The sequence below is a fragment of the Agelaius phoeniceus genome, chromosome 14 (genome assembly GCF_051311805.1).
Source record: "Agelaius phoeniceus isolate bAgePho1 chromosome 14, bAgePho1.hap1, whole genome shotgun sequence".
NCBI classification, from domain to species: domain Eukaryota; kingdom Metazoa; phylum Chordata; class Aves; order Passeriformes; family Icteridae; genus Agelaius; species Agelaius phoeniceus.
Window position 1 is genome coordinate 14,543,920 of NC_135278.1, and position 11,929 is coordinate 14,555,848.

Below are 11,929 nucleotides of genomic sequence, written 5' to 3' on the forward strand. Positions count from 1 at the left end.
AGCTACCTGGTTTATTGAGATGCAGTATTTTATTCCAGTGTCTCTGCTCTGGGCTGAACTTGCTGCTCTCTCCCACGCAGTGCTGCGGGTGAGGCACTGCAGCCTGTCCCCCCAGGTACCCACCTTCCTCCCCCACACAGGACAGGACACTCTCTCGAGTGTCATTTCTTCAAGAACCACAGCTCAGGCACTCTCTGTTCTGTCATTTCTGCTACTCATCTTGGGCTATCTGCAGGTGACACAGTAAAGTCCCCATGTCCCCCCATGGTCACTCAGACCCTGTTCATAGGGAGCAGCTCTGCTGTGCCTACATCTTACATTCATCTTCTGACAAAGTTTGCCAGTGGCCAGAGAAGTTTGCTATCATTTTTCTGGTGATAGATAAGATCCTTCCTGTTCAAGGAGATGAAATTCAGTACCCAACTATGAGCAAATCACCAAAAAGTAGATAACCAAGAAGAGGGGTCTTAAAGTACTCTTTTCCAACCATATGCACTCAAAAAAGAAGCAATTTTTGCTTGAGACTTTCTTGTTTGGTCCAGCCATAGCTAACTCATGGATCTGACTCAACAGAGTGTATTTTGCTAAGTACTTTTTGGATGTCCCTCAGAAGCTGATTGTCTGATCTCCCCCAGCCATTCACAGCACAGTTCTGTCACATCAGATAATCATACAGTCAGTTGTCAAAACATAGCCTTGTTCCACTTCAGGAAACAGAAATTGGTGTAAATTAGCATTTCCCCTCAAAGCTTGTGTGACTGAAGAAACATGATGTACAAGTGCTCTCTCTGAAAAATTCACTTCCCTTCCCAGGTCAATGACATTAGATCTGGGTTGCTTTTAGCTTGGCCAAATCCTTGTAAACAGCTCCTGATTCCAAGAAAGTGCCCCATGTGTTCGATGTCCTCCGAGTTCTCCTTTCTTTCCTGATGCTGCAGGTGGGCTGCACCCCCCCAGCCATCACAGCTGTCCCTTACCTGCAGTCACCACACACCACTGCTGGTGCTCTCTGCACTCTACTCAGCACCATCTGATGCTGGCTTGTTTCAGGCTGCCCAGCTCCTCCTCCCAGTGCTCTGCAGAGGCCGGCTGAGCTCTGGGTTTGCTAAACAAATCTGCTGCTCTGGGATGTGTCACAGACACATTTTATGAAAAATCTTTTTGTCAGGATCTTTTCTCCTGAGAAGCTGAGGGGCCTCTGAAACGAAAGGTAAACAATAATTATCTGCTGCTGTGGAATGCAACAGGTGGATCTTTGATTGGTCTCATGTGGTTGTTTCTAATTAATGGCCAATCACAGTCCAGCTGTCTCAGTCTCTCTGGTCAGTCACACGATTTTATTATCATTCCATTCTTTTCCTTTCCTTGCAAGCCTTCTCATGTAATCCTTTCTTCTATTCTTTTAGTGTAGTTCTAATATATAATTTTCTTTTACTATAATATATATCATAAAATAATAAATCAGCCTTCTGAAACATGGAGTCAAGATTCTCATCTCTTCCCTCATCCTGGGACCCCTGTGAACACCACCACAGAGATGAGCTACTGTGACTTCAGCTCATCCTCTGCCACTGCCCAGGGTGCACAGCAGCTGCTCTTCTGCCCAGCTACATCCCAGACCAAGTCAAGACCTGGACCTTGTCCAGCTGTCCCACAGTGCATGCAGACACAAAACACATGGAGACCAGAATTCATGGAATTATTTTCAGTTTAATGAGTTAGCCTTACAACAGCTGTATTTAATATCATCAGATCCTGGTCCTGGCTGTCCAGCCAGGATAACACTGCTGTTTAACCACATTGGACCTCCCTGCAGTGCTGTGCAGGGGATCAAGGGCAGCACAAGGACAGCAGGGCACATTCCTGCTTCCTGCACTGCTTCTCCTGGTGCGGCAGGTTCCTGAATTTCTCTTGGCTTTAGTCTGCCACCCATTGTTTCTATAAAATATCTCTTATATTAAATCTGTGCAGCATCAGGTGGGCAGGAGAAGAGCCATCAATTCCCAAGCCAGCCTCATCCTGCCCTGCTCACCCACGGGGAGGGGAATGCTGAGCAGCCCTCAGTGCTGGCTCTCCTGCCACCACACAAAGGCTGGAAACACTGGTCCTTTTGGCCAGATACAGCAGGAAGCTCAGCACAGTGCTCCTAGTCTGGGACCTGCCTGGTGCAGCATTCAAAGGGCTTTAGTGGATAGAGGTGTGAACGGGAATCAAGGAAAACAAAATCAGAAATTCTGTACAGCAGTCTGTAACTGAAGTTCCTGCATTTTCACTGCAGAAACTGTAAAGGGAGAGCAACCACTGCTTGTCCAACCTATTTGTCAGGGGCAGACGGGAAAATAAATATGTATTTTGTCTGGGTGAAGGTGCTCCTCAGGACTGGTATCTGCACAGCATTGTTGGTTCTCAGGAAGTGTCCCCTACTTCATACTCAGATTCCTGGGGGTTTGCAACACAGCCAGCCACATTCTTATTTACTTCTTCAGAGACTTTGTTTTCCCCAAGCTCCATCACATAGTGGTTTTCAGTGGCAGAGATGGGTTCCTCATAGAGACCTGTGCTGGAAGAAGCTGCTGCTCTCGAGTTGTGGCTGAAATCAAAAGGCAAAAAGAATAGCAACCAGAGTGAACAAAGCATCTCCAACCATCAGGATTTTAGCAGTACTATGGTCTGACTCAAACCCATGTAACCTTGGGCCACTGGGCTATGGCAATTTTCTGAAGGAGAGAATTTTGTGCTTTGCTTTCTGGTGGCAGAAAAACCTTTGGCATTGTAGCAGCATTGCTTCCAACCCTGAGAAAGTTTCCAGGGAGAGACAGCAAAGGGCGTGCAAGCAATGAGAGGATTACCACCATTTCTTGCACAATCAGATAATTGCTGAAGAGAAATAAATATTCATAAAAAAAACTGGAGGAAGTGTAAATTGAGAACTGAAAACAGCCCACATCCACTGTCTGGCTTATGGTACCTAATATTTTTAAAATTAAGATAGAACCCCTGAGAACAAATGTCATCACAGCATTTGTTCCATTGCTCAGGGTTCAAATGTTACTTAAACTTCTGCCTTACACATTGCTGGGGAAGCCTAGCACTGGGATGCTGGCACTTCCCACTGTAATACTCAGGTCAGCAGCACTTTATACCTAGAGAAATGGTTCTCCTTCTATTATCAGGCTTTTCAGTAAAACTTCCACTGGTTACAAGTAGATCAGGATGTGAAACCTGCGTTTAGAAATAGCTACAACTTCCTTCCTAGCTATGGTTAGAAGAAGAAAAATTCAGCCAGGGATGTTTTCAGGATAAATCAGAGTATAACCAGTGGCCTCTAGAAGGGGAGTTCCTTTCCTTTGCATTTGAAAAAACACTGGGAATTTAGCCTTGGAAAAACACAGAGAATTCAGCCTTGGCAATCATCTTCAGTAGCCCTCCCTGGGCTTAGGAGTCAACAAGCAGCTCTTGCTCACTTCTACAATTCTGATATTGCCATGAAAAAGCTCTTTCTTCCCACATTCTTTGTTGCTGTGGAAAGCCCACAAGCCATTCTGCAATGTGCTGTTGAGCTAACTGTGAACCTCTTCACCCAGACTGCTTAAGGGGGTTTTCATTATGACAGCTAATAGCAGTGCTTTTTGTTTCTGCTCTGATACCTCCCCCCAGGACTCATCTATGTGCCAGATAAAGGGTTATACTCACAATTTTACATCATAGACTTGAGCTGGAAAAGAAAAAAATCAGAATTTGTGTCAATAATTTGCATTTACATTCCTTAAAAAAGAATTCCTTTGTTTAACTTCTTGGTTTAAGAAAATGACTTCTCAAGACAGAACAAAAATAACAGCCTTGGTTATCATGTCAAGTGGGTGATGACTCCGTTTCCCAGGATTCAGTCCAAGAAAACAAAACCAACCCAGCTATCACACTACTGGGTTATTTTGACCCAACGTCAAAGATAAAGTTGAGGTTAGAAACCAGAACTCCACAGAGTTTCCCCAGTTTCTCTATTCATTAGAAATCAATAAAGAACAGTTTTGAAAGTGGCAATTCTGGATTCCTTAAAAAAAAAAAAAAAAGGAAAGAAAAATAAGGAAAATGGTAAAAGAAATATCTGACAATTTTATTATTAATTGGTAGCATGGAGTCACAGGAAGATCATTCGCAAAACAAAGGAGGAAATGAAGTCTGTGGGATCTCAAAGCCCAAAGCACATCTGTGTGCTCCCTGCACAGCTGGTGAGGAGGGGGCTCCAAGGAACATTTGGTCAAGGGGATTTCTGGTGGCAGTGCAGGAGAGACAGAATATTCAGTGAATGGATCCAGTGACTAAAGACCAGAGAGGAAACAAATTCATATGGAACAGGGAGAACTGACTGTGACCTCTTCCCTCTGGGTGCCAACTACAGGAACTGCTGAGCAGCAGCTGCTGCCAAAGGCTCTTCCCAGCAGCAGGACAGGGTGGACCCTCTGCCAGAGACTTGAAAGATTTGGAACTGTGAACCTGGCCAGGCAGGTGAGTCTGAGCCCTGGGATGTCTGTGAGGAGCAGTGGGAAACACCCATCCCAAGGCTCTGTGGCAGAGAGCCACACACTCACCTTGGGATGGGCTGCAGGGCAGGGATTGAGCTGCCCCAGAGCCAGAGCTGGGATGGAGGGAGCAGCTCAGGAGCACCAGGGCTGCTGCTGCCCCAGCCCCACAGCTGGAGCCTGGAAGACCCTCCTGGCTGCAAGGACTTCTCTGCCTCTTTGGGTCTCCCACCATCTGTGTCATCTCCTGCCTGCTGGTGGCTGCAAGCTCTGCTCCAGGCCCCAAAACCCATCAGAGGTAAAGCCATGCTGGGCATGAGTAAAACATTCAGGTTTTCCAGAACATTCTACTCACCTTCTTTGGGCCTTCTAACACAAGTGATAAGAGAGATGATAAGGAAAACCACAGCACCACACACCACAGCAATCAGGATGACCAGGTACAGGGACAAGCCATTCCTCTGGAACCCTAAAGCAACACAACAGAGGAATTTCAGACAGGGGAGCCCTCCTGGGTGACAGCAGCAGCAGGGACATGACATTACCATGTCCCCAAGAGCCAGCCCTGCCTGAGCACATGGGGCTGTGTCCCCACAGAGCCTTGGGGCTGTGGCTCTGAGTGGGAGTTGTGTGTCCCAGCACTGTGTACACCTCAGCAAGGGACCCCAGCTGTACAGACAGTGTCCAGCTCATGCTGAGGTCACAAGGAATGTGAGCTGGGCAGGATAGTTGCACTGCATATCATGAAATAAAGCTTGCCATTCGAGGATGCTGTTCAGTTCTGTTTGGGAAGTGTCTAAACCATTCACAATGCTGCAAAAGCTGGAGGATGTGTAGGTCTGGCTCGAGGCACACATTGAGGTTTTTCTGCTGTTTCAGCTTTGACAGTCTGAGATAAAAAATGGACTGACTGCTCAGGAGCACAGCAACACAGCAACAACTCTGTGTGCCCCACATGTCAACTTTTTTTTTCTTATTCTTCCATAAAAACATCCAGAATCTTTAAAAGAGCCACCATAAATTATCAGGGTCCTTTGAGAACAGCTGTTAATGCAATTTGCAGCGAAAAAGGCAGAATATTAATTTTGACTACAGAGCATCTGGTTTGGGTCCTTAATCTTCTTCTCAGCTTGGTTTTGCTCTTACCATGAATTGTTTCATTCTTCCCTGGATATCCCACACCATTCTCAGAAGTTGTTGCTGTTATGGGCAGATCTGGAAAACAAACATGAGTTAAAGTCTGACTGTGCATTTCCAGCCCTAATTTTAGCACCAGGAGATCTGGGATTCGAGCTGTAGGACCAGAAGTGAATGCCTCCAGCCCCCTTACAAGGCAGTGAAAGCAGGCACACTGCAGAAATGAGCACTATGTGTACTCTACACTATAGAGAGAGTACCTGGAGTACCATATGGTCACTAGATGGATACTATATATAGTATATATACATATTTATGTATAACCAAACTGCATAGACACATACCAGGTACCTGTGTGCATTTGCATGTCTGTACACACACACCTGCAGTAGTGGTGGAGCCCCATGGAGTCCAGGAGATTGCTGAGGTACCTCCAGACACCAGCTCTGTTTGAGGTTTTTCTGCAAGAACAATCAACACCTGCCAACATCTTCCCCCAGCTTCCACAATCCCCACATGATTGCTGGGGCACCATAAATGCAAATGAAACATAATCCAACAAGCATAAATCCAACACCATAAATGCAAATGAAACATAATCCAACAAGCAGGCCTGCTCTAGTCCAGGCAAAAATTCCTACATGCCACAAAAACAAATGGGAAACCACAAGCCTCCCTCAAACAGCTGGCCCTGGTCAAGTACGTGGTTTCAGTTGGGTCTGAGGAAGCTTTTGCATTCCTTGTGTCTGCCACTGGAGACAGCAGACCTGCCTCCCCTGAGCAGCTTCTATTCAGGATCAGATAACCAGCAAAAAAACCCTTTAGAAAAGAACCAAATGCAGAACATCCCATTCGATATGATCTGCAGCTTAGGAAAAGGCATTTTTAGCTGTCCTAAGACACGTTCAGTCTCTCCTACAAAGGAGAGACGTATTAGCCCTGCAAAGATTGGAAACTGAGGGAAGAAGATCTACTTTCAGAAACATCTGAGTTAAAACCTGAGGCATATGGACTGAAGTTCAGTAGTGCCAAGACTCTGTTCCCCAGCAATAAAACCACATCCAAGCACTGGTGACACACTGCCCCAACATCCCAGCCCGGCCAGCAGCTGCCACTGCTCTCACCCTGACCCGTGGTTGAGTGGTGTCCCCCCGTGGTTCCCACATCCCTCTGCAGGGCTGCTGTTGTTGTGGGCACATCTGCAAGGTGAGGGGGAGGAGAGTCTTACACAGGGGCCCGACCACCATGGTGATGCTGCTGTGGTACAGAATTCCCCACGGGCGGGAGCAGGAGGAAGCAGCCCCGTCCCAGCTGACAGGAGGGGGATGCTGTGCCAGCAGCGTGGGGCAGCAGCTGCAGCACTGAGCCCGTTCCTGTGCTGCTGCCTCCAGGCTGGGACTGCTGGGGAAAGCACCCAGGGCTTCAGCCAGAGCTCGGTGCCCGGGAGCTCAGCAGGCTCTGCCTCTTTCCCGGGCCACTGGGAGGTGCCTGTGCTTGGCTCTGCCCTCAGGGGCTTCACAGCTCTGCTGATCCAGTCACCAGCCAAGGAGAGCTGCAGGTTTTGCACCAGGCACCCATCATGGAATTGATTGGATCGAAAAAGGCCTCTGCAGCCATTGAGTCCAAGCTGTCACACTCTGTCCTGCAGAGCCTGGAGGTGCCAGAGCCTGGAATGAAGTGCAGTGTGTCTGCCTGAGACACGCAGCTGGTGATGGGGAGCAAAGGCCAGCTTGGTTTGCTCTGCCATTGAGTTACCACTCCCTTGTTCCTGCTTCTCCAAATAAAGCCCCGACTCCTTGTCTAAACTTGCTGAATTGCAATGGGCAGCATTACAGAGCCAGGGAGAACTTCAAAAAACCCACAGAGGAATAAATAAATGAATGTTTGAAGTAGGAATCTGGTTTTGCATCAGAAAAGAGCAGTTCCTCAAAGAGGAGGAAATTGAAGCGAGGAAATGCAGAAGGACGCAGGCTGGAGGCAGCGGGCAGGGCTGTGTCAGGGTGCCGAAGGCGTTCGGCATTTCCTCCTTGCCGGGCAGGGCAGGAGGATGCGGTTGCCGGGCCCCTGTGCAGAGGGTTTGCGCTGCCCGGCACTCACCTGTGACCGTCAGGCGCACGGCATCGCTGCGCTGCACGGCGCCGGCCCCGGCCCTGTTGTGCGCCTCGCAGAAGTACGTGCCGCTGTCCGAGGGCCGCAGGCTGGGCCAGGCCAGCTCGGCCCCGCTGCTCAGGGGCTCGGCCGTGCCCGCCGGGCCGCGGCGGAACCAGCGGTAGCTGATGGGAGGGGAGCCGCCGGCCTCGCAGCTCAGGCTGGTGCTGGCTCCGGCCGGCAGCGTCAGCCCCGGCTCCGCTGCTCTGATGATGGGCTTGGTGGCTGCCACTGCAACACAGAGCACAGGGGCCCGGGTCACGGAGCCCTGCCTGGGCTGGGCACGGTCCCCTGCCGCAGCAGCTCTCGCTTCCCAGGAGGAAGGGTTTAGCTTGGCTTTAGCATCGCCTCCCTGCACAGGATGAGCTCAGCTATGCTGCACTGTAGCCATGATATTTTCTGAGAAATTCTTTCCTTAGGATTTTTTCTCCTGATAAGCTGAGAGGCCTCAGGAACAAAATGTAGACAATGGTTATCTGCTGCTGTGGAATGCAACAGGTGGATCTGTGATTGGTCTCATGTGGTTGTTTCTAATTAACCGCCAATCACAGTCCAGCTTTCCAGACTGTCTCAGTCAGTCACAAGCCTTTGTTATCATTCTTTTTCTATTCTTAGCTAGCCTTCTGATGAAATACTTTCTTCTATTCTTTTAGTATAATTTTAATATAATATATATCATTAAATAGTAAATCAAGCCTTCTGAAACATGGTGTCAACATTCCCATCTCTTCCCTCATCCTAAGATCCCTGCAAACACCACCACACCGCACGGGTGTCTGCAGCCCTGTGCCTCTATAAACCCCCCACACTGGGCAGAGGGAGGGCAAGCACATGCTGGTGAAATTTAGTGAAAGAACAGCAATACAGCATCCCCAGGGCTTCCCCACTGCTGCATTCCACTGGGAAACATTGAGCCATTGGCTACAGATAGAGCCAGGGCTGAGCTGGTCCTTGAGGAGCCACAGGTCCTCCCTGAGCTGCATCATGCTGTGTCCTGGGCAGAATTTCTCTCTGACCTATTTGCTGTTTCTTGCTTGAGGCTGACACTGATCAGCAAAGTGCTTCTGCATGCAAACACACAGTCACTGCCTACCTGCTCTAATTCCCAAAAGCCTTCCTGAGCCAAGCCTTTCCCTCCTGAACAGCATCCTTCTTGGATTTACCTTTAACAACCTCCAAAGTGGTGGTGATCTCCTTTGCTATCAGGCTGTTGTTGCTGTCTCTCCAGGTGACCTGGCAAGTGTAGGTTCCTTTGTCAGAGATCTCCAGGCTCAGGATGAGGAGAGACACATTTCCTGGGGCAGCCTTTGGGATTCTGACTCTGTCCCTGTACTCAGACAGGAGAACCTGGTCCCCAGAGTCATCCCTCCGAATGATGGCACCTGAACCCTTGTCATGCACCACATTCCAGGTGAGGGTTTGCTGCACAAGGTCCTCCACAGGCACATAGGCACAAGGCAGAGTGACAGAGTCCTTCCAGACCCCTTTGATCTCACTGGGGCCACTCAGCTCCAGAAAAGCTGCAGGAAGAAAGGAAGACGAAAATGAAGCCACAGAGCAGCCCGGGTGAAGGCAGCTCCGAGGTGGTGAAGCCCTGGCAAGAACATTGGCAAAGAGAACCCACCAGATGAGAAACACCAGCAGGCAGTGGGGAGGGTGAGGGTTGGGCTGCTCAGGGGTGGGTTAACCAAAAATCATTGTGGCATGAGACAGATGGGAAGTGGCTGATGGCCGGGGCACTGACTCCTGCCATGGGTGCAGCCTGGCTCTCCTGCTCTGCCTGGTGCTTTCCTGCCACCACCAGCACTGAGTGGAGCACAGGCTCAGAGTTATCCAATAACTCAGGCTTGAGGGAAGGAGTTGGTCTGAAGTCCAAGTTGCAGCTCTCTGGTCTCAGACAGTGTCTGCCCCCAACATCACCCTTGGGGCTTCTGAGGAACAGCAAAGACTTTCCTTCTCCACTGCCTATTTGCATTTCTGAAACACACCATTCTCTCAGCCTGAGCCAAACACGAGAAACTTAAACCACTGGGTAAAGAAACCTAAAACTCTTTTTGCTGTAAAAAACCAGACCATTGCCTTTGTCCCAGGACATTTCTCTCACTCTGAGGACTGAATCTGAGCTCTTCCCAAAACAGAGCTGCCCCTGCCAAGCACACCCAGGGCAGGGTCCCGTGCCCAGCCCAGACTCACCGCTGCAGTGGAGAAGGGAGCTCAGGAGCACAGCTGCTCGCAGCACCATTCCCATCCTTCCTTCAGGGCTGCTCCCTCTCCAGCCAGGCTGGTCTGCCCTTCCCAGGCTGGGGTAAATCAGGAACATTTCCCTGACTGGGCTCACTCTGTCACTGAGCATCCAGGACAACAGCTGCTGGTTCTTCCTTCCTCTTTATCAGAAAAGTGTCTCAGTAACCACCAGAGGCGTGGGCAGAGCGGAAACCCTGAGGAAGGGTGCGAAGAAGAAAGTTTAAAAATTACGTCTACTTTTTTTGTATTTTCTGCTGACCTTTTCTGTTTTTTAAATTTTTTCCTTTACTTCTTTTGATTCCCAGGCAATCATTCCTTCCTCTTTTTCTCCTTGCGTTCCTTGCTGACAAAGAAGCTTTAACACACAGTTACACACACAGAGGTCAGATAGAGAACCGATAGGGAGCTGAATCATCTAAGTCCTCACAATTCACTTTCTCACCAGCTTCTGTGACACCCACTACTATGCTTTAAGTTAAGGTTCATGAAACCCCTTAAATCTTTACATTACCAGTGCAAGACAGATGATTATTGTAGGCCTCTTTCAGCTGAAATACTCTGCCACATTCTATATCACTCTACCACATTTGAGAGAGGATGAATTCAGGTATACAAATCTAAAACCAAAGATTTCCCAAGAGCTGCAGACATCTGAGCCACCAATCCCACTGCATCTCACAGATAGATCCTCCCTTCTCACAGAGCAATTTAGCTGCTTGGTTTAATTGGTTAATTGTTTTCAATTACAAGTCTTGATTGGGGCCATACATCCCTCCAGTGCTTTCAGACTACTTGGGAAGCAGGTGAACATGGAGATGCCCAGAGAGAAAAAGAGGAACTTGTCCCAGTTGAAAATCTTTGAGACTATGAAATAATGGTTTCTTTACTGTAATGATATATTACTATTCATTAAATGTTATAGTTACTCTCTATAATTCAGTAATTGAGTACTAGCCCTGTCTAAGATAACTGTTTTCTACTGAACTATCCCTTTCAAGGGATTTCACTGCCTTTTGCTGTTTTCTACAGCTCTCAATTTTTCTTCTGCTCCAGTAAAATAATCTCTTCTGCCTCTTTGCATTCAGCTGAACTGAAATGAGCCTTTGCTGTTGTTACACCCAAATTCAACATCCTCAAATACAAGTAATCAGACTAATTTAATACAGCCAACCAAGTCCCAGCCCCTGGTGTGAACACTCCTGTAGTGCTAGTGGGACATGGTTTGGCTCTGCAGTGGCACAGTGGGGTCCTCCCTTGTGGCCCTGTATTCCTCCATCAGAATCTCCCATGAGATGCCACAGCAGCCTGCAGCCACTGGGACAGGGGGAAGCAGGAAAAGCTGCCATGGGCTGCAGTGGTCATGTACTTGTTCAAGGAAGGAAAACACCATGTTAAGGTCAAATCATTGGAAGTCCTTTGCAGGGAACAGAGCTTGCTGGAGCAGGGTAGAAGCCTCCATTGACTTGAACTAAGCCAAAGACAGTGGTTTGGCTGGGGTAGAATTAATTGTCTTCACAGTGGCTAATATGGGGTTATGTTTTGCATTTGTGCTGAACACAAGGCTGACAATATAGAGATTTTTTGTTATTGCTGATCAGTGTTTACACAGAGCCAAGGCCTCTTCTGCTTTTTGTATGGCCATGCTGGTGAGGGGACACAGGGGAGATGGGGAGGGGACACAGCCAGGACAGGTGACCCCAGCTGACCCTGCCACAGGACATCACAGCATAGAAAGCTGGGGGGAGGAAGGAGGGGGGACACATGGAGTGATGGTGTTTGTCTTCCCAAGTCACCATTACACGTGAAGGGGCTCTGCTCTCCTGGAGGTGTCTGAACACCTGCCTGCCCTGGGAAGCAGTGAATGAATCCTTTGTTTTTCC

At 48.6% G+C, this 11,929-nt stretch overlaps 1 protein-coding gene across 3 annotated transcripts; it reads right to left on the reverse strand.

The window, feature by feature from the left end:
* Positions 1 to 1,690: 1,690 nt before the first annotated feature.
* LOC129125811 (V-set and immunoglobulin domain-containing protein 4-like) lies at positions 1,691 to 10,145 on the reverse strand. 3 transcript variants are annotated; one of them, XM_054641459.2, is made up of 9 exons: positions 9,999 to 10,145; positions 8,969 to 9,325; positions 7,755 to 8,036; positions 6,782 to 6,856; positions 6,041 to 6,118; positions 5,667 to 5,735; positions 4,876 to 4,989; positions 3,694 to 3,715; positions 1,691 to 2,590 (listed from the first exon to the last, which is right to left on the reverse strand). In XM_054641459.2, exons 1-9 carry the CDS (start codon positions 10,123 to 10,125, stop codon positions 2,407 to 2,409), a joined length of 1,308 nt encoding a protein of 435 aa, XP_054497434.2. In that variant the 5' UTR covers positions 10,126 to 10,145; the 3' UTR covers positions 1,691 to 2,406. The 3 variants fall into 3 exon arrangements, with proteins under 3 accessions (XP_054497434.2, XP_054497435.2, XP_054497436.2); XM_054641460.2 differs by lacking the exon at positions 6,782 to 6,856; XM_054641461.2 differs by lacking the exons at positions 6,041 to 6,118; positions 6,782 to 6,856.
* Positions 10,146 to 11,929: the final 1,784 nt, after the last annotated feature.

Bases quoted from the DNA above. Each gene is read 5' to 3' on its own strand.
- LOC129125811 (XM_054641459.2), bottom strand. From the start codon at position 10,125: ATGTTCCTGATTTACCCCAGCCTGGGAAGGGCAGACCAGCCTGGCTGG. The intron at 8,037-8,968 runs GTAAATCCAAGA...TCTGTGTTGCAG, and splicing joins CACTTTGGAGGTTGTTAAAG to TGGCAGCCACCAAGCCCATC. The intron at 2,591-3,693 runs GTGAGTATAACC...TTTTGATTTCAG, and splicing joins CAAGTCTATGATGTAAAATT to CCACAACTCGAGAGCAGCAG.